General features: G+C 45.8%; 2 protein-coding genes across 5 annotated transcripts in view; one reads left to right on the top strand and one right to left on the bottom strand.

Moving 5' to 3' along the window:
* fbxl13 (F-box and leucine-rich repeat protein 13) overlaps positions 1-22,625 on the top strand; it is a 491,421-nt gene that overhangs the window by 232,045 nt on the left and 236,751 nt on the right. The gene's annotated exons all lie outside the window — the stretch shown is intronic.
* Positions 11,846-22,625, bottom strand: part of lrrc17 (leucine rich repeat containing 17) — a 56,226-nt gene continuing 45,446 nt past the window's right edge. Inside the window, exons 2-3 of the mRNA XM_070896625.1 lie at positions 12,787-12,942; positions 11,846-12,352 (exon numbers count right to left, since the gene is read on the bottom strand). Of these exons, the coding sequence (XP_070752726.1) occupies positions 12,000-12,352; positions 12,787-12,942 (509 nt within the window). The 3' untranslated portion in view covers positions 11,846-11,999. The remainder of the gene's footprint in view (positions 12,353-12,786; positions 12,943-22,625) is intronic.

Genomic DNA, 22,625 nt, shown 5'->3' on the forward strand with positions numbered 1-22,625 from the left:
TGTCTCATTACACAGGACCAGATAGAAAATAGCATGCCCCCTGGTTGGTTCCGTTACATACTGCTCAACGAACCAGTCCCTTATGCACTCTATGAACTCTTCCTCAAGGCTACCCTGACCAATATGATTTGTCCAATCAATATGGAGGTTAAAATCACCGGAGTGGAGCCCTGATGTGCGTGAGAACACCAGCGGCAGGTCGGGGCCATAAAAGGAGCGGCAGTGTGGCAGTCCGGGAGCAGCGTGAAGGCCACTTCAGGGAACAGCGCGAGCTGGTGCAGGAGGGCGATGGCAGCGAAGAGTGACGTCATCAAGGTCCAGGTCGGTGATTGGAGCGTGGGCAGATACTGCAGGAGCGGCGAGGTCGGGACGAAGGAATGGCGAGAGACTGTGGAGGGATGCGATCGGGGCCCAGGAGAAGCGTGAGTTCGGGGCCAGGGGCCCAGGGGCAGCATGGGCCAGCCCACACTGCGGTATGTGTGTGCACTAGATCCATGCAGCAGAGCAGGTCTCTAGTCGTCTTGGTTAATCCTTGCCACTGAACCAAGACCCAGCTCTGTCAAGCCCGTGTGGTGGCTGGTGTGCGATGGCCACCACATGTTAAAAAAATCCATGCACAGGTATTTTCCACCCTTCAACGTGTAGTTCGGGATCCGGAATATTAGGTCCTTCATTGAAACACCTGTGAACTCATCCTTTTTTGGCATGGAAGCAAGTCATCCTCGTTTCGAGGGACTGCCTGTGATAATGATAAAATCACCCATGATTATTGCTGTTCCCTTTTTACAATCCCCACAATTTCTTATATTCCGACTTTCTTTCAAGCTCTGTAAGCTGGAGGAAATGGTGAAACCCAGGGCCCAGATGACTCAGTATGTGTATCTTGAGAGATGCTACCTTGGGTGACAGAGACTCAATTGCTGTCTGCATAGAGGTGACCACACACTCCATGGCAAATTGCAGTAACTCAATGCCATGCATGAGTGCTACACAAAATTGGAAGTTGACTCCTCCATACTGCCCAACATGGTGTATAGCCATCACAAGCCATCCCCCCCCACCCCCACCCAACATCCCAACAGGCAGTCCAGTGCACTTGACTATTCCTGGTGCACAGCTACTATGCGTCTTTTGTAGGCTGGGCCTTGGAAGCTATCATCTGTCCCCTCTAGAGTAGGGCTAGGATGCAAGCTCACCCTCCTGATCCGTACTTTCCTCCTGCCTTTGCCCCTACACATTTGTGATCGATGGTAACCCCTTAGTCACTATCTAAAGGTTGCCGATTTCTTAGCTGCTGCTTGCAAACGTAAGAATGAGTGTTGGTGCATCTTCAGTTGGAGTGTCCATTTGCTAATACTCTGGCTCTCCTGCCTAGGATATCCATGCCTCTTCTGATTTTGAGAACTTGAAAGAATGGAGTCCCTCCTTTTGCATGGGTCCTCTCCCTGTGTGTGTTTGTCCTGTAAGAAGAAAGGTAGTGTCTTAGTGAGTAGCGGGCTGAAGAGTTGTGAACATCTGTGTATGAGAGTGGTTGGTGCTATGAAGAAACATCAGGTGCATGCAAGAGAGGGTATTCATTTTGAGAGCAGTGGCAGAGTGTGAACATGGCAGGAGAGGAGGAGGAGCAAGGGTGCTGCTAGTGATAAAAAAAACTGTGAATAGGAGTCTGCAGTCTGGGTCTAGTCATTAAACTTCATCCTGCACTGCTTCTTGGTAAATGGGCTAAATTTCTGCCATTGACATGCTCTGCCACTTCACAGATTCCTGTCTAGCATTGTGGTGGAGCACTCTTCTCCTATGTGATGGGAAGAGATGTTTCCTTCTGCTGATGTTCTGAACTGAAACCTCCACGGCATTAACTAAAAATTGGGGTGCTCTCCCAGTGAACATTTTGTTGCAGCTAATGCAAAAAGAGCACATTCAGTTAAGCTCCACAATGAAAACTGCACATCCACTTTGGGTGCAGGCCTGCTGGAAGTGACGTTGGGCCCACCCAAAAAAGAGTTGAAAGTGGCAAAGAAAACAAGGAAATGGTCAGAGATCGCCTTGCTGATGATCAAGACCTCAGGAAAAGAGAGACTGAGAGTTGAAGAAGTCAAGCATATGGGTGAGGGAGTTTTATGTGAAAGGTGAGATTGTGAGGATAGGAGGGCAAAGAAGTTGGCGGGAAGGGTTACAGTAGTTTAGATGCAGGTTAGTCACGAAGGATGAAGAATACCTCAGTGTAAAGGCTAAAGTAGTAGAGGAGAGATATCTGGGCGAGAAAGTCGATATGGGCTTGAGAGGGAACTATATGATCAGGATTTTAAATTAGAAGCAAGAGATTTGGAAGAGGATGGGGTGCTTTTGAAGTAAGAGGAGGTGCCAGCGGAGTAAGGGCTTGTTATTCAAGTAAATTGTTATTTATGTTATCTCCTCAGATGGATTTCTCTAGTCTAACAATAGTACTGTTACCATTTCTTGCATAGAATAAATAATATAGTTTGAGTGAATACTATGAATTAGTCAGTACACTATTGTTCTAAAAAAATCTCTAGTTCTACTTTATAATTGTCAAAAGTTTAAATTAATAGAAAAGAATTTGTTAGCCCATGTTTCTCTGTTAGAAATCACTAATATATTTCAAACGAAGGAACAGATTAAGCTCAGTATTAAGAGTTAAATTAAGAATGCACACTATATTGACATTTGACTCACCCGTTGGGCAGGAAGGCCCTTTGATGTGGTCTCTTTAATGTTTCCTATCTTATCCCTCAACTGGAAACAATGCTATTTTCCCTTGTATGATATCTGGCAATGGAAAGCTGCAGATAACATAAACATGACCACATCAAAGCACATTCTATATTTTTATCTGATTTATACTGATCCATATTTCAAATATTTGGAAGTCTAAAATGGTCAACACAATTGGTTGCAGGGTTGTAAAAATCTGTGACCTAGAAATTCATTCAGCCATGTCTGTTTTACAGGCATAAAATAGGCGCCTAAGAGTCCAACATGGCAGCTGCCGAGCGGACATATTCTGCCCGCAATATTGGTAAAGGCTTCTGTATAGGCATCCAAGGCCCACACCTGAAACACGCATTAGGCCTTTTGCATATCGAAATAGGAGGCCTAATGCTTGTTTGAGGCTCCATTTCCAAAATGTGTTAGTGATTGACCACAGCAGGCTGCTTCCCAAAAGATAAAACATATTTTTTTAAACTTACTTTATTGTGGAGCCGCTCCTAATTAAATTCTCACGCCGCTGCTGACCAAGAGTTGTAATTTGTTCAGATTGCATCATGACATCACATGACAACCAGGCAGCAAATTTGCAGATAACAGCTGTGTCATAAGATTGGTGGGGGGAAAATTCAGCATTTATACAGTTTAGCATTGTATATAGCTTATGCCAATAAGTAAAAATTCGGAGCTAAAGCTGTTTGCGTTGAAGTTTTCTGAGTCACTGAAGTGTACAGGAAAGGGCAGAGGAATAGGACTAAGTGGAATGACAGAATGAGTGGGTCCTTGTTCTGTAAAATTCTATAATTCAATAGGTTGTTCATATCTATGCATTATTCTCCATATTGATTCTGAAAAAGATCATTTCAGGATATCTGTGTTAATGATGAAATATTGGCTAACTATAGTTATTTCAATTAGTTTCTGTAATTGGTTAATATACGTAGGTACAGTTGGACAGGAATCAACATTGGTAGGAGAATTGCTATTTAAATATCTCAAGCCTGGAGCAGTAGATCACATTCCGATCAGGTGCTGCTTCGTTCTGCTCTTCCAGCACTGTAACTATTATATTCTCCTTTTAATTGGATTGTATATTTTAAAAATTGGGATTTCCATGATTATCTCAGATGATAGTAATACTAGAATTAAAATCCTTCTATTATTACCCAGGTGGTTGAATTAGAAGAATTCTACTGTATAGCAGAATAAGTACCAGAACTGGACAATTCTGTGATTTGGACAGTCTGCTGTCAGCAAATGTTTCCCAACAATTCATATGTAGCTTAAGCCTCTGCCCCACAGCATTTATTGTGTAAGTTCTGATACTACTTCAGCATTTTGGTAGCCTCTTGCCAAAATAGGTAGCTCAAGTGAGCACAATACAAAATAAACCCTTGTTTTCCTTAAAAAAGGCAGAAAAGGCACCTACAAGTAATTAATAAGCTCTTAATTTGTTTTAATAACCTCCATCCTAATTCTTCCAGCACTTCTATTAAAATATTTTGATCACAGCCTTTATAAGGACAGAAAACTGGAAATAGCATTGAAACTAAAATAACTGCTGATTTCATATTACCTCTTGGCTTCCTGCCTGTTTTAACATCCGTCTCTACTTCGATTGCTGCAAAACAGTGGTGGAAAATAACCTCCAATATTTGAATTTTTTAATGAAGAAGGAAGTGTAGGTGGGGGAGAGAAAAATGAGTAAAAGGAAATCTTGAATATTTTTAAATAATACGAATGCAGATCAGGGTGTACTTTGTACCTAAAATAATGTCCATTGGGTTATCCTTGTCCTTTAATGCTAATTGTACTCTTAATATTGTAATGAATAGTCATAACACTTGAATAACAGACACTGAATTATTATATGACCTTGAATTGAATGCCCAAACAATACACCTTTTGTCATACCTCCCTATTGAAAAAAGGACACGCTTCTTTATACTGTGAAAATGGTCATCATGCTCCACCCTTTGTCTATGATTGGTCCCCTTGGAGAATAAGCCACACCCTGAAGTTTCACTGGAATGTATAACTGGAAAAGCCCATCCCAAGGTCTAGACTTTGCAAATTGTAACTCGATCCACTTTGACTTCCTGAAACGACAGAGGACAGAGCTCCCCAGAAGACAGCAAGCGGCAGCCAAAGTGCCTTATCCAGTCCAAGTCCATGCCTCCCCCAGCCAAAGGGCCTACCCCAGCGCAAGTGCATCCCTCCCCCGGCCAAAATCCCTCCTTGCACCAGTGCAAGTGTATGACCTTACCTCCCCCTGCGCCCCCCCCCCCCCACCACCATAGATGAGGTATTGTGTACGGAATATTAACAGGTTTATTGGGTATGAAGTGAATAGTGACAGCGTTGTGACTTCTGGATTTCATCCACTCCAACGATGACCTTTGTAGAGGGTTGGAAGAACGTGATCCGTCTTCCCTGAGTTCCCTCCGATTCCCCCACACCTGTGTCACTTCCTCCCCCTGCAGTCTCTCTCTCTCTCCCAGTCTCTCTCTCTCACCCCCCAGTTCCTCTCCGCCACAGTCTCTCTCTCTCCAACAGTCTCTCTCTCTCCCAGCCTTTCTCTCTCCCAGTCTCTCTCTCTCCCTCAGTCTCTCTCTCTCTCTCTCCCTCAGTCTCTCTCTCTCTCTCCTCCTCTCTTGCCTCCAATCTCTCGCTCTCGCCCGCAGTCTCTCTCTCGGCTATCCGCCGGCCCTCTTGGCCCCCCGCCGCTGCTCTCGGCCCCCCATCGGCTTTCTCAGCCCCCCACCGCCGCTCTCGGCATCCCGTGGGCCCTCCCTGCACCCCACTACTTCTCTGCCTGCCGCCACTCTCAGCCCCCCGCTGGGCCTCTTGGACCCCCGCCAGCCCTCTCGACCCCCTGCCAGCGCTCTAGGCCCTCCGCTGGTCCTCTCAGCCTCCCCCCCCCAACCACTGCTTTCTGCCAACCTCAGTTTCTCTGCTCGCCACCGCTGTTGGCCGTCCGCCGGTGCTCTTCGCCCCCCGCTGGACCTCTCGGCTGCCCGCCACCACTCTTGGCCCCCCGCTACCGCTCTCGGTTCCCTGGCACCGCTCTCAGCACCCCGCCCCTTCTCTGCCTGCCGCCGCTCTTGGCCGTCTGCCGCCGCTCTCGGGCCCCCCGCCGGTCCTCTCGGTCCCCCGCCGCCGCTCTAGACTGCCCACCACCGCTCTCGACCCCCCCGTCGCCGCTCTCGGGGCCCCCCCCTCCCTGCCAGTCCTCTCAGTTCCCCCGTCGGCGTTCTAGACCACCCGTCGCCACTCTCGACCCCTCCGCCGCCGCTCTCAGGGGGTCCCCCCTCCCCCCCCCGCCGGCCCTCTCGGCCATCCGCTGCTGCGTAGAATGAGAGCGGGGCCACACTTCTGATCGGCATTTCCGGTTCAGGCAGGAGGCATAGGGGGACGGAGCTTGACTGACGCCTGCGCAGAAAAAACACAGTACAAATAGTTAATCCCATTTAAAAAAGGAGGGAGACAGAAAGCAGGAAACTATAGACCAGTTAGCCTAACATCTGTTGTTGGGAAAATGCTGGAGACCATTATTAAGGAAGCAGTAGCAGCACATTTGGAAAAGCATAATATAGTCAAGCAGAGTCAGCATGGTTTTATGAAAGGGAAATCATGTTTGACAAATTTGCTGGAGTTCTTTGAGGATGTAACGAACAGGGTGGATAAAGGGGAACCAGTGGATGTGATGTACCGTATATACTCGCGTATCATGCGACTTTTGAAGACCTAAATTGAAGACCTAAATTGGGGGGTCGCATGATACGCGAGATACAAAATTTGCGGGTGTGAAGTGCTGGCCAAGATTAGGCTGTTAGGCTGTTAAGCAGACCGTATCCACGCTGAATCTCGGCAGGTATCTCCTGGGCTGGATTGCAGCCTCTATTGTCACTTGTACTGTATCTTTGCTGTGGTCTAGAGATCGCCACCCACAACTCCCTCTGAAGTTTGCTGCATTATTAGAGGCTTTAACAATCAAATCTCTATCTATCTCAGCCCATGCTTCTTTTACCCGCAAACACAGTAGAGGCAAATCCGGAGCTTTCATATTCCCTCCCTTCGTAAATGATTTCTCTCCTTCCATCATCCAGTCATTCCATTTCTTTCTTATATTGTCTTTAAATGGCTTATTAATGGATACGTCAAGTGGCTGAACGACGCTAGTCAAGCCAGCTGGAATGATTGCTATATCGGTGTTCGATTCGCGAACAGCTTTCACAACAGAATCCACTCGATGTTTCATGATTCGGTTGTTAAGGTCTGTATTCGATCGTTGTTATGTGTTAGGGTACTTGTTACGTGTTGGGTACTTGTTAAACTTGTTTGAAGGCCTAGCCTAGTGGCATCTGGTATCTCAAAAAAGTGACTCGCATGATACATGAGATATATGATAAAATCATGTTTTGGGGACGAAAATTTAGGGGTCGCATGATACGTGAGATCGTAGGATACGCGAGTATATACGGTATTTGGATTTCCAGAAGGCATTTGATAAGGCGCCATACTAAAGGTTACTGCACAAGATAAAAGCTCACGGGGTTGGGGGTAATATATAAGCACAGATAGAGGATTGACTAACTAACAGAAAACAGAGAATCGGGATAAATGGGTTAGTTTTTGATTGGCAATCAGTAACTAGTGGGGTGCTGCAGGGATCAGTGCTGGGACCCCAACTATTTACAATCTATATTAATGACTTGAATGAAAGAACCGAGAATAATGTAGCCAAGTTTGCTGATGATACAAAGGAGGGAGGAAAAGCAAACTGTGAGTAGGACATAAAAAATCTGTAAAGGGATATAGACAGGCTAAGTGAGTGGGCAAACATCTGGCAGATGGAGTATAATGTGGAAAAATGTAAGGTTATCCACTTTGGCAGGAAAAATAAAAAAGCAAATTATTATTTAAATGGAGAGAGATTACAAAATGCTGCAGTGCAGAGGGACCTGGGGGTTCTTGTGCATGAAACACAAAAAGTTAGTATGCAGGTACAGCAAATAATCAAGCAGGCAAATGGAATGTTGGCCTTTATTGCAAAGGGGATGGAATATAAAAGCAGGGAAGTCCTACTACAACTGTACAAGGTATTGGTGAGACCACATCTAGAGTACTGCATGCGGTTTTGGTCTTATTTAAGGAGGGATATAATTGCATTGGAGGCAGTTCAGAGAAGGTTCACTAGGTTGACTCCTGAGATGAAGGGGTTGACTTATGAAGAAAGGTTGAGCAGGTTGGGCCTATACTCATTTAGAAGAATGAGAGATGATCTTATTAAATCATATAAGATACTGAGGGGGCTCGACAAGGTAGATGCAGAGAGGATGTTTCCACTCGTGGGGTAATCTAGAACAAGGGACCATAGTTTAAGAATAAGGGGTCACCCATTTAGAACTGAGATGAAGAGAAATGTATTTTCTCAGAGGGTTGTAAATCTGTGGAATTCTCCGCCCCGAAGAGCTGTGAAGGCTGGGTCATTGAATTTATTTAAGATGGAGATAGACAGATTTTTGAAGGATAAGAGAGTCAAGGGTTATGAGGAGAGGGCAGGAAAGTCAAGTTGAGGCCAAGATGAAATCAGCCATGATCTTATTGAATGACGGAGCAGGTTCGAGGGGCCAGATGGTCTACTCCTGCTCCTATTTCTTATGTTCTTATGTTCTTAACCTCCTACCTCTGCACTGTAGGACACAGACCTCTAAAATATCAATCAATATGGGGACACTGAGGAGTTAATTTTAATCTAATCAGGCGGAAAACAGGCAGGTTAGGGTTAGCCATCCATTTTATACCCTGCTAAATTTTACTCTCCATTAAAGTTAATGGAGAGTAAAATTGGGAGGGTGTAAAACAGGTGTCTTGACGCAATCCTGTCAGTCTTCCATCTGGCAGGTTAGGTTAAAATTACCCCATGACACTCAGAATATGGGCCACAATATGGGACATCACCTTTTCCCAGCATGTATAACATTTTATTTTTTTATTGTAACAAAATGTTTCTCAAGCTTTAAAAATAAGACAAAATACAAAATGGAATAAAACATTAAATTAGATGGAATAAGAATCCAAAACAAAGCAAAAATTCATCATCAACAAACAAATTAAGTTTGTTAACACAATAGACTGGTTATACACACATAAAAACTCCAGAAGCAATATGGTGCCGGGCAAGTAGCATGCGGAAATTGTGCATAATTCCACTGCTGCAATTTTTCACCTCTGTCTCATTTCCATCAGGCATAAGAAATTAAAATTGCCCCATTATGTTTACATAGAAAAATGATACGTTTGAGGTGAAGTGTGCTGGTGAATCTAAAGAAATTGTAGTAACTTGACAGCTGGGATGGACTGCCGATTAAGTGTCTGCACTACGCCTGATATTAATTAGATGATCCTGAAGAGCCCGTAGTGAATAGGTTGTGTAAAGAGAGGTAAACTGGCCTAGGACAGAAATGGAGCAGATCAATCCCCTACTAATGGTATCTCATCTATGGGGAAATAAACCGAAAATCAGGATCAGAGTGGATTAGGAGGAGCCCAAAATCAAGAATAGAGTGGAATAGAAGGCAACATACCATTGGGACCTGCAATGGGACTGTACAAGACTTTGACACTTGTGCTGGTCATTAGTCATCATCATCATTATAGGCAGTCCCTCGAATCGAGGATGACTTGCTTCCACGTCAAAAAGTTCACAGGTGTTTCAATGAAGGACCTAAAATTCCAGGTCCTGAATTAAATCTTGAAGGGTGGATGATGACTGTGCATGGTTTTTTTTTAACGTGTGGTGGCCGTTGCACACCAGCCACCGCACAGGCTTGACAGAGCTAGGTCTTGGTCCAGTGGCAAGGATTAACCAAGACGACTGGAGACTAGTTCTGCTTCACGGACCTAGTGCGCACTCATATCGCAGTGTGGGCTATCCCGTGCTACCCCTGGGCCCTCGCTTCTTCTGGGTCCCGAACTCGCGCCTCTTCAGGGCCCCGAACACATCCCTCTACAATCTCTCGCCGCTCCTTTGCCCCAACCTCGCTGCTCCTGCTGTACCCCCCCCCACGCTCCAATCACCAACCTGGATCTTGGTGACGACCCTCTTCACTGCTGTTGCTCTCCTGCTCCAGCACATGCTGCTCCCTGGAGTGATAGTAATGCTGAAATTGCAATACTTCCACTCCTGAAATGAAGCCTGGTCTCAGCTCGATGAAGAAACATGTAAACGCTGCTCCATCCGCTCCCCAGCCTACTCCGATGGTGCTCGCAGGCCACCACAGTGTTTACATGTTTCTTAGTGCAGTGCAAACAACTCCTGTGACTATTCAATCAGGTCAGACTAGCAGCAGATTACTGGTTTAGCGAGGAATGAAGAGCGTGACTACAGTCAATTAGAGAAACTGGAAACAGCTACATATCATTTGAAAGAATTTCTGAGACCTTAGCCAGGCAGATTGTTACCCGTTGTTAAAATGCAAGACAGTCCACTCAGTTCAGAACACTTAAGAGATACAATACAGTCCACTATATCAGTAAGACTTAGTGACAAGGCTAGCTTGGTATAGCAATCTAATTTGTTAGCTCCTGAATACTTTCATTGATTATAACAAGGTTCGAACTGTGATCCTTATCAGTTCTTATGTAAGAGCTGAAACATCCATTCCAGCTTTTGACTTTTACTTTATCTCCAGTCATTGAAGGTTGGCATGCAGGTGCAGCAGGCGGTTAAGAAAGCAAATGGCATGTTGGCCTTCATAGCAAGGGGATTTGAGTACAGGGGCAGGGAGGTGTTGCTACAGTTGTACAGGGCATTGGTGAGGCCACACCTGGAGTATTGTGTACAGTTTTGGTCTCCTAACCTGAGGAAGGACATTCTTGCTATTGAGGGAGTGCAGCGAAGGTTCACCAGACTGATTCCCGGGATGGCGGGACTGACCTATCAAGAAAGACTGGATCAACTGGGCTTGTATTCACTGGAGTTCAGAAGAATGAGAGGGGACCTCATAGAAACATTTAAAATTCTGATGGGGTTAGACAGGTTAGATGCAGGAAGAATGTTCCGAATGTTGGGGAAGTCCAGAACCAGAGGTCACAGTCTAAGGATAAGGGGTAAGCCATTTAGGACCGAGATGCGGAGGAACTTCTTCACCCAGAGAGTGGTGAACCTGTGGAATTCTCTACCACAGAAAGTTGTTGAGGCCAATTCACTAAATATATTCAAAAAGGAGTTAGATGAGGTCCTTACTACTAGGGGGATCAAGGGGTATGGCGAGAAAGCAGGAATGAGGTACTGAAGTTGAATGTTCAGCCATGAACTCATTGAATTGCGGTGCAGGCTAGAAGGGCCGAATGGCCTACTCCTGCACCTATTTTCTATGTTTCTATGTTTCTATGTTTCACACTTTTCTGTGACTGTCCCAACTTTGCTCTCGCTGTTCCACTCCAACCTATGCAGTATTTGAGCCAAAATAGCAGTGGTGATTACCATGTTGATTAGTATTGAAAAAATTCTATAGTATTACAGCTTTTCTATAGCTTCTCCCATGTTCAGGAGTATGGTTAAACACTTATTTCATTTTGGCTGACATGCTACATGAGACTGACCCTGGGCAGCGTGAGATAAGCTAAGGTAATCAGAGAAAAGCTGGGACAGTTAGTGAGAGGAAGACAAATACATTAAAATAGTTGGCTAACAGATCTGAAATGACTGATTATATGGCAGTTAAATGAGGGTTTGCTATTTGGTTTCTTCATATTGATACACAAAGAAAAAAATCTTGCAAAAATTCTCAATGCACAGCATAATCAGAATTCTTCACATGACAAGAAGAGTGTATAAGATGCATCACAAAGTAACAAGGCATTCAAAGTGCTCATTGGTTAGAAAGTCTGATGTCCTTTGGTGGTATATTCTTTATCTAGTACTGCTACTGACTATCTGTTTTCTAGGATATTACAAAGAGTAAAATGTTTCATTAAAAAAATGAAGCGATAATATAAAATATAGGTATAATTTTTCTCAGTACTAATATGATGCAGTTGTCTTATAAAAAAAAACCTATGTGACATTTCTTGAACAAGTTTGAATATGCATAATCTGAAGCTTTCATTTATCATAATGCTATAATATAACCAAGGCAGGCTGGAAACAAGTGATTCTGACATATCTAAATGGCTGTGTGAAATATGGTTACATGCTCATTCTATGTGTAGTTCTATTTCATATGTAAAATGCAAGCATGAAATATTTATACTTCAACGCGTCAGGGTATCCTTCTGATTTCTTCCTTTTCTAACTTATCAGAATCATATGTATCAAAATCTGCTATTGCCTTTTCCTTGGGGCAATCCTCATAATATTTTTTGATGTAGTTCTGCACAGTCCAGCTCTTGTACTCATTGGGCGTTGTACACTCAAGGCCTTCATACTGTACACTGTAGTGAACCTGCAGCCAGTAGGCCAAGTAGTGGATTTGATAATCACACCTCCATCGATTTCCAGTAAGAACTAGCCTCTGTATAAAGTACAGGTGCTCCAATACGCCATATTCAAAGTTGTTTAAATTATTCCAAGATAGATCCATCTCCTTCAGGCGTAAAAGACCAGCAAATGCAGCTGAAATTGAAAAAAATTTTTCTTGAAAATTACTTCATATGAAATTTTAAAAATGTTTTAGTTGTTTTGATGGCCTCATCTAATGAAAAAAAAGTGCTGTCTTTTTAAAAAATTGCCACTACATGGCACAAAGTTTGTAAGAGTAGATCCAAACAATTGTTTTCAGTTTATGTTACATCAAGTTATGTTTTATTAATAAACTATTTCAAAATTTATCAAGAGTGATTCAAAAATGTCAAAGGTCTTTCTGAATCATTGCGGCCTATTTAGGAGTATTCTAAATAGACGGAGAATTTTATCCGGATAAATATTTGCACATCCATACTCTGAATGTAGTAGGGATTTGGTTGTTTGCAAACTATGCAGTTTCACCCTGTATTTGTTTTAAAACTACATTATAACTATTGCATGTTATTGCATGAAAATATTCTTACCAGGATTTATGTATTCAATTGCATTGTTGCTGAGGTTTAATACTTCTAATTCTTTAAAGTTCATGAAGTTTTTGGCATTCAATTGCTTGATTTTGTTTCTGGAGAGATCAATTTCCAGAACTTCAACAGGGATATCGGTGGGAACTTTCGCCAAGTCTGTGAAAATAAGAACATTATGTTAAGCCTTTTATATCTAACAGTCAATCTCCTATGGTGTTGCACATGGGAAGTCAAGACCAAGAGCACTTTCAGGTCAAGCAGGTTTGGAGGATGGGTAATTGGACTAAACCAGGAGAAAAGGCAGTTGAGAGCTGGTAGGAAAGGAAGCGGGGAGCATAAGGGCACAGGAATGGAGAGGGAGTGGAGTGGGGAGAGAAGGATATAGAGAGGATAGGAAATACAAAGCAGGAGGACGATAGAAAAAGGTTAGGGAAGGGGACAGGAAGAGAAGTGATAGGGAGGGGGGAGGGGAAGGAGCGAGGAAGGGAGGAGGAAAGCATGAAGGAGATAGAAGGATGAGAGAGGTAAGGAGAGAGAAGGGTGTGTGAGGGTGATGGGCAGCTGAGGACAAAAACTGTTCCATAGGCAGAAGAGCTCTCGGACCAAAAAGCTGCTGAGAAAACAGACCAGAAATTTCAGCCATTGTTGGATGAAGGTGGAGAGGAAGGAAAATATAGCCAGCAAGATTGGGAGGCAGGAGGAGGAAGAAGAAGAAAAATGCTGCCAGTGAGAGTGAGGAAAAAGGAGCCAGTAAGAAACATAGAAACATAGAAAATATGTGCAGGAGTAGGCCATTCGGCCCTTCGAGCCTACACCACCATTCAATATGACTATGGCTGATCATGCAACTTCAGTACCCCATTCCTGCTTTCTCTCCATATCCCTTGATCCCTTTAGCCGTAAGGGTCACATCTAACTCCATTTTAAATATATCTAATTAACTGGCCTCAACAACTTTCTGTGGTAGAGAATTCCACAGGTTCACAATTCTCTGAGTGAAGAAGTTTCTCCTCATCTCGGTCCTAAATGGCTTATCCCTTATCCTTAGACTGTGACCCCTGGTTCTGGACTTCCCCCACATCGGGAACATTCTTCCTGCATTTAACATGTCCAATCCCATCAGAATTTTATATGTTTCTATGAGATCCCGTCTCATTCTTCTAAATTCCAGTGAATACAAGCCTAGTCGATCCAGTCTTTCTTCATATGTCAGACCTGCCATCCCGGGAATCAGTCTGGTGAACCTTCGCTGCGCTCCCTCAATAGCAAGAACGTCCTTCCTCAGATTAGGAGACCAAAACTGTACACAATATTCAAGGTGTGACCTCACCAAGGCTCTGTACAACTGCAGTAAGACTTCCCTGCTCCTATACTCAAATCCTCTCGCTGTGAAGGCCAACATGCCATTTGCCTTCTTCACCGCCTACTGTACCTGCATGCCAACTTTCAATGACTGATGTACCATGACACCCAGGTCTTGTTGCACCTCCCCTTTTCCTAATCTGTCACCATTCAGATAATATTCTGCCTTACTGTTTTTGCCACCAAAGTGGATAACCTCACATTTATCTACATTATACTGCATCTGCCATGCATTTGCCCACTCACCTAGCCTGTCCAAGTCACCCTGCACCCTGCAGTAAGGGTGGGGGGCGGAGCGGGAGAGGGGAATGGGGGGGAGAGAGAGAGGGAGAGACAAAAGGAAAGATGCAACCATGAGGGAGAGGGAAAGGCAGTGGAATGCAACTAGCAGCTGCTGCTGGGGGAAATCTATTATATATTTAAAATGTTGAGTGGGTGTCAGCATTCCATTTCAAATTGTATTGAAAATTCTCTAATGTCAACATTTACCTGCAGCACCAGTAGGTGGCGCTATAATAGGCAATTACAATGTAAAAAGCAATCACGTAACAAGTTGTCTCAGAAGGCCAAATGATTCACGATACCTTTCCTCACAGAAGTCACAGGGTGGCTCAGCATTAGAAAGATATCCATTTATGGCTAGGTGGTAGCCCCCTCACCTCCGAGTCAGAAGGTGTTCAAACCCTGATCCAGAGACTTGAGTACATAATCTAGACTAAGACTTCAGTGCAGTACTGAGGGAGTGTTGCACTGTTAGAGGTGTAGTCTTTCAGATGAGAGAAATCCCAAGTCTACGTTCTGGTAGATATAAAAGATCCCATGGTATTACAGGTATTAGCAGATGAGCAGAGGAGCTTTCATGGTAGCCTGGCAAATATTTATCCTTTAACCAGCACCACCAAAAACAGATTTGGCTATTTATCTCATTGCTGTTTATTTGACCTTGCCATGTACAAATTGGCTACTGCGTTTCCCTACATTATGTCAGTGACTATATTTCAAAATTACTTCATTGGCTGTGAAGCACTTTAGGATGTCTTGAAGTTGTGAAAGATGCTAAGTAAATGAAAGTTCTTTTCTTTGATATAAAAATCATCTCTTTCTGAGAACTGTTACTTCTGCAGATGGCCTTCATGATTCCCTCTGTTGATGTAAGATATTAACAACTTTCTTCTTTTGAGGTATCACCCTACATTTGCAGACTTCAGATGTTTCTACACACTCTGTATGAGTGGTGCTCCTCATAAGTTATTTAGGCTGCTTCAAAGTACATAATTCCAGACCAAAAATTAAATCTCACACTTTATTGCAGTAATCTATCTTGATATAGATGAAACCTTGCTATCTGCTGACACCCTCAAGCATTGTTTCTCCAATGATGCCCCAAACCAACTAACACTCCCTCCTGCAACCGGCCCCCACCCCCCACCTTCCCATCAAGAATCTTTCCTGGCATACTGAGAAGTTTTACTGATCTACATCCTCTCCGTTGATCCACTAATCCCATCTCCCTCTTTATCCCTGTGCTGAGTAATAGTGTCATAATTAGTAGACATAGTATCCAGTATTCCCTTTAATAAGAAATAAAAACAGCAAATAGAAAGAAGTAGCTAGAGGTTTACAACAACAGTAGAATCTATGGGTGGAATTTTAACCTTAAAAAACGGGTGGATTTGGAGTACTGGGTGGTAGTTAAAATTGGATTCCTGACCTGAATTGCCTCCAACCCACCCACTTCTGGTTTTAATGGAGGCAGGACGTGGGGTGGGGGGGGAGCGGGATGGGGGCTGGCGACCAACCCACTCCCAGAGGGCAGAACGTTAATTTATATATTGTAATGAGGCTGGAAGCCTCTTTTTTTAACCTCCATTTTGTTTTCAACTGCATGTGGACGGGTTTCACAGAATTCGTGAAACCCAGTAGTTATAGCAAGACGGGGCCTGCTGGATCCAGGTGGTAAGTGCCTTTGTACCTACCTCCTGGATCCAGGGTCCCGGCCTAACCCACCCTCCGCGATCGGAGACCCCTTCATGAGGCCTCCAATGATCTCTCCAGGCATTCCACCACCCCCCAACCCCAATCATCCCGCTCCGATCCTTTCTTTCACCGATCCTCTACCCCCCCACAATCCATTTAACAGCCCAGCCCCCAGGCGAACCCTCCCTCCCTCCTCTATGCAGGCACTGCCCTACCTACCCATAGCCAGCCAACCAGCCTCTCAATCTGGCTGGCTGTGGGTGGGACACCAAGGCCTCGCATGCAAATCAGGCCCTGCCATTAAAGTCGCATTGTAACTATTTGTACTGTACTTCTTTTGACAGACATGCATCTGTCAAGCCCCGCCCCCTGTTGAGCTCCGCCCCCACCCCCCCCGGCCCTGAATCATTCCCTCCACGTGGTGCCGTGAAGCAGGACCTGAGGCCAGAAATTGCCAACCTGAGGCCCCGACACTCTCCCCCACCCCGCCGACTCTCTATCCTTCCCCCCCGACTTTCTTCCTCCCGACTCTCTTCCCCCCTGACTCTCTTCCCCCCCGACTCTCTTCCCCCCGACTCTCTTCCCCCCGACTCTCCCCGCTCCGACCCCAACCCCTCTTGGAGGGCCGAGAAGGCCGGCGTGCCACCGAGAGTGGCGGTTGTTGTGCCGAGAGCCGTGGCCGTGGTGCCAAGAGTGGCGGTCGTGGGGCCAAGAGTGGCAGCGTGAGGGAGAGAGAGATTGGGGGAGAGAGAGAGAGACTGGGGGAGAGAGAGAGACTCGGGGAGAGAGAGAGAGATTGCGGGGGAGAGAGAGAGAGAGAGACTGGGGGAGAGAGAGAGAGACTGGGGGAGAAAGAGAGAGAGACTGGGAAAGAGAGAGAGAGAGACTGGGGGAGAAAGAGAGAGAGAGACTGGGAAAGAGAGTGAGAGAGAGACCGGGGGGGAGAGAGAGACCGGGGGGGGGCAGAAAGAGAGAGAGGCTGAGAGAGAGAGAGAGGCTGGGGGGGGACACTGAGAGACTGGGGGGGAGAGAGAGAGAGAGAGACTAGGGGAGAGAGAGAGAGAGAGAAACTTGGAAAGAGAGAAACTGGGAAAGAGAGAGACTGGGGGGGAGAGAGAGAGAGAGAGAGACTGGGAGAGAGAGGCTGAGGGAGAGAGAAAGAGGCTGGGGGACAGTGAGAGACTGGGGGAGAGAGCGAGAGACTGGGGGAGAGAGCAAGCGAGAGACTGGGGGAGAGAGCGAGACTGGGAGAGAGAGCAAGAGAGAGACTGGGGGGGAGAGGGAGGCTGGGGGGAGAGAGGGAGGCTGGGGAGAGAGGGAGGCTGGGGGAGAGAGAGAGGCTGGGGGGCCAGTGAGGGACTGGGGGAAAGAGAGGGAGAGAGACTGGGCGAGAGTGAGAGAGGCTGAGGGGAGAGTGGGAGAGTCTGGGGGGGGAGAGACATGGGTAGTGGGGAGAGTCACGGGCGTGGGGGGGCGGGAGGAGACAAGGGTGGGGAGGGGATCGGAGGGGAGAGAGGGAACTCGGGGAAGACGGATCACGTTCTTCCAACTCCCTACAAGGGACATCGTTGGAGTGGATGATATCCAGAAGTCATGACACTGTCACTATTCACTTCATACCCAATAAATCTGTTAACAATCCATGCACAATACCCCATCTTTGGCGGGGGGGATGCACTTGGACTGGGGTAAGGCACTTTGGCTGGTCCTTGCCGTCTTCTGGGGAGCTCTGTCTTCAGTCACTTCAGGAAGTCAAAGTAGAACGAGTTACAATTTGTAAAGTCAGTGGGATGGGTGGTTCCAGTTACACATTCCTGTGAAACTTCAGGGTGTGGCTTATCCTCCAAGGGGACCAATCATACACAAGGGGTGGAGCATGGTGGCCATTTTTGCAGTACAAATAGGCGCATCCTTAAAGTCGGTAAGGCCTGCGGAAAACCCGGCCTCCCAGGTTACTTGACCGCCTCAGAGCCTTACTCCTTAAAATTCCGCCCTATGAAACTAGAATTTGAATATGAAAAGCAGAGATTTTTGGTAGTGATTCATAGCTGTCTAACATTCCATGCTCAAAATGATAGTAAAATCAAAAATTATAACGGATGAATATTGTTGAGAGGTTTGGATAATTCCCTGTAGTGTCACTGAACCATAAAATAGGCTAAACTTAGCTTCCAGATCATGCGCTCATTCAGCAATTCAAGAAAATATATAATTAAAGATTATTTATTTTGTTGGCATAAGTAAGCTATCATACCAAACCATAAACAAAATGAAAGCCATTTGAATATTTTTTTAACCACATGTAAGCCTTTTCAAAGTACAGTACTCCTTCCAATAATATGCTCTGAAGTACCAAAGTTTTATAGATAACACATCTTTGCTTTGTCCTTAAATGTAGACACTGTAAAAAGCAGCATTTACTGCCCCTATATTAAACCACTTACTTAAATATTTGTTTGGGTTCCATTGTTGAAAGAGATACTGAACAACAATACAGTAAAGTAATTCAAAATTGCAGATTATCTTGTCAAATTATTGGCTTTAGTGCCTCTATGACGGGATGGAAAAATCAGCCGGGGTTTCTGCTCCTGGTTGCTTTTCATTGTCTTCTGCTGGAATATACTGGTGTGTGTACATCATGTAAGAACATGAATGCCTTGGTATGATGGTCTCAACAGTTTAAGAGCTGCCTAAGGCTCATACATGAAGAACTTGGAAGAGGTGCAATGGGGCTGTTGGATTCTGAGCACCCTAGCAAGAGAGACAAGTTTGGGAGAGGGAGGAAAAAAGCTGCAGCAAAAGATTCTCTAAAAAGATTATGTAGATGTATCTTTTGCTAATTTGGTCTTATCTCAGTTTTTGCAAATTATTTCAATAACTTATCTAGCATTAATTTCCATTTAGAGCATATACAGTAACATTCCGTAATTAAACATTGTAAGTCCTCTATTTACAAATTTGAGATGCAGGACAAAGGTGTGGTAAAAAGATAGAAATAGTTATAGAACAGGAGAGTCCCATCTACAGCAACTTGCTACTGAATACCCTGGAGGGAGAGTCAGCCTTATGGTTAGCATATCTCACATAAGAGCCTGAATTAAGCAGTTGGTGATGAATAAGCCCAGCCTAAAAACATAAAAGTTGCTGGCACACCAGAAGTTGCTCTATATAGGTTGTTCCATCCAGAAGGCAGATATGTTAGCTGACGAAACTGAGCATTACTTGGAGGCTAGGTATGAGAATACTTGTTTAAATATCCATAGTTTGGATTCTACGAGGATTGATTTCCAGAGAGGTAAGCAGATAGAACTGAAGCTCCATTGATCGAACTGCTGGGAATACGGTTCACTGAGGTATACAGTGTCCATGTCATGGTCATGAGGATGGTAGAAAGGCACACGCACGTCTTAAGAGGACTTGTGCTGCTTACCATGTTGCCTTTCAAGCAAGGCTCAAACCTGTGCTTGTCAATTGCCTAATTATCAGCTAGTGACGATGGCCCTTTGAGGTTGGGTAAGTGGGGTTCTTTGGAGTTGAGGTGGCTCCAAGATGGTTTACCGGATGATGGAAATTTGGAACTAAGTCAGCCCTTCATGGCAGACTCTAATCCAAAACTTAAGCCAAGCAAGTATGTGGTACTTCAGTTGTCTGTTGTTAACTGATTGGTCAGCCTGGGTCACAATGGAACCCAATGGGATAGAGTTGCCACTTGGGGTTGGGATTCTTTTCACTTGGTTCCAGAGAACCCTGTTAGTCGATGCTTTAATGGGTAGAATTTGTTTTTATTCGTTCATGGGATGTGGGCGTCACTGGCAAAGCAAGCAGATAGAACTGAAGCTCCATTGATCTAACTGCTGGGAATACGGTTCACTGAGGTATACAGTGTCCATGTCATGGTCATGAGGATGGTAGAAAGACACACGCACGTCTCTAATTGCCCTTGAGAAGGTGGTGGTGAGCCACCTCCTTGAACCGCTGCAGTTTGTGAGGTGAAGGTACTCTCTCAGTGCTGTTAGGGGGGGAGTTCCAGAATTTTGATCCAGCAACAATGAAGGAACAGCAATATATTTCCAAGTCAGGATGGTGTGTGACATGGAGGGGAACTTGGAGGTGGTGGTGTTCCCATGCACCTGCTGCTTTTATCCTTCTAGGTGGTAGAGGTCGTGGGTTTGGGAGGTGCTGCTGAAGAAGCCTCGGCGGGTTGTTGCAGTGCACCTTGTAGATCGTACACACTGCAGCCACGGTGTGCCGGTGGTGCAGGGAGTGAATATTGAAGGTGGTGCCAATCAAGTGCGGTACTTTGTCCTGCATGGTGTCGAGTTTCTTGAGTGTTGTTGGAGCTTCATTCATCCAGGCAAGTAGAAAGTATTCCATCACACTCCTGACTTGCGCCTTGTAAATGGTGAAAGGTTTTGGGGAGTCAGGAGGTGAGACACCTGCCACAGAATTCCTAGCCTCTGACCTGCTCTTGTTTCCACAGTATTTATGTGGCTGGTCAAGTTAAGTTTCTGGTCAATGGTGACCCCCAGGATGTTGATGGTTTGGGAATCAGCGATGTTAATGCCGTTGAATGTCAAGGGGCGGTGATTAGACTCTCATTTGTTGCACATAGTCATTGCCTGGCACTTGTGTGGCGTGAATGTTACTTGCCAGTTCTCAGCCCAAGCCTAAATGTTGTCCAGGTCTTGCTGCATGTGGGCATGGACCACTTCATTATCTGAGGAGTTGCGAATGGCACTGAACACTTTGCAGTCATCAGCAAACAGCACCACTTCTGACCTTATGATGGAGCGAAGGTCAGTGATAAAGAGCTAAAGATGGTTGGGCTAAGGATACTGCCTTGAGGAACTCCTGCAGCGCTGTCCTGAGGATATGATGATTGACCTCCAACCACCACATCCATCTTCATTTGTGCTAAGTATGACTCCAGCCAGTGGAGAGTTTTCCCCCTGATTCCCATTGCCTTCAGTTTTACTCGAGCTCCTTGACGCTATACTCGGGCAAATGCTGCTTTGATGTCAAGGGTAGAATGTTCTTGGATGAATAAGTAGTTCAATACATTTTTTTCTTAAATTTATTCTGAATATGTTAATTAAGCCAAGAATAAATGAACTGACATCAGTTAGGAACATGGGAGCCGAAATTGATGAAAGATAAGTTCCACCCGTTTTTTGGCGGCACCTGGGCGGTGCTTGCTTTTTTACCGCCCATTACCACCAAGTGGGCGGGAGATTTATTTCACTTTTCTTGGCGGATTGGTGTGCAGCGGCTGGTGGTGGGGTGCGGCGGGCGGAGGAGACCTTCCGACTCGGGAATCATCGGCTCCCAAGATGTGCGCACAAGCTCCACCCCCTGAGAAGCTCCGACGAGAAGCCAGAGACTGCCAACCTGAGATCGCTGTGGGGGGTGGGGGCAGGAGGGGAGAGAGATCGCTGTGGGGGTGAAGGGGGGGGGCGCAGAGATCGCTGTGGGGGGAAGGGGAGAGATCGCTGTGGGGGAGGGGGAGAGATCGCTATGGGGGGGGTAAGAGAGATCGCTGTGGGGGGCGAGAGATCGCTGTGGGGGTGAGGGGGGGCACAGAGATCGCTGTGGGGGGAAGGGGAGAGATCGCTGTGGGGGGAGGGGGAGAGATCGCTGTGGGGGGGGTAAGAGAGATCGCTGTGGGGGGGGGAGAGATCGCTGTGGGGGTGAGGGGGGGCAGAGATCGCTGTGGGGGGAAGGGGAAAGATCGCTGTGGGGGGGGGTAAGAGAGATCGCTGTGGGGGGGGAGAGAGATCGCTGTGGGGAGGGGGTGGGAGAGAGATCGCTGTGGGGAGTGGGTGGAGAGAGATCGCTGTTGGGAGGGGGGGAGAGAGATCGCTGTGGGGAGGGGGGGAAGAGATCGCTGTGGGGAGGGGGGGAGAGAGATCGCTGTGGGGAGGGGGTGGGAAAGAGATCGCTGTGGGGAGGGGGTGGGAGAGAGATCGCTGTGGGGAGGGGGTGGGAGAGAGAACGCTGTTGGGAGGGGGGGAGAGAGATCGCTGTGGGCGGGGCGAAGAGATATCGCTGTGGGGGCGTGGAGAGACTGGGGGCTGAGAGAGATTAGTAACATTTATATTATAGTTCATTCATAAAGGTGTAAATAAGGCTTTATTAGACCATTTAGAAAATAAGATCACTCCAGTGAACACACACACAATTTCCAGACTCAGTGGTTATATTGCTATTCAAACTGCATTATTGTCTAACACAAAAAAATCCCAGAAGTGCCGAGTGGATGATCCATCTTGGCCTCTTCCTGAGATCAAGGCAGTATTTGACTGAGCGTTGAACCACGGAACCCGGTAAAATTGAAGTCAATGGGGGTCAGAGGGCAAACTCTCCACTGGCTGGAGTTATACCTAGCACAAAGGAAAATGGTTGTGGTTGTTGAAGGCCAATAGTTTCAGCCCATGACATCGCTGCAGGAATTCCGCAGGGCTGTGTCCTAAGCCCAACCATTTTCAGCTGCTTCATCAATG

This window comes from Pristiophorus japonicus, chromosome 13 (assembly GCF_044704955.1).
Source record: "Pristiophorus japonicus isolate sPriJap1 chromosome 13, sPriJap1.hap1, whole genome shotgun sequence".
Lineage (NCBI taxonomy): Eukaryota > Metazoa > Chordata > Chondrichthyes > Pristiophoridae > Pristiophorus > Pristiophorus japonicus.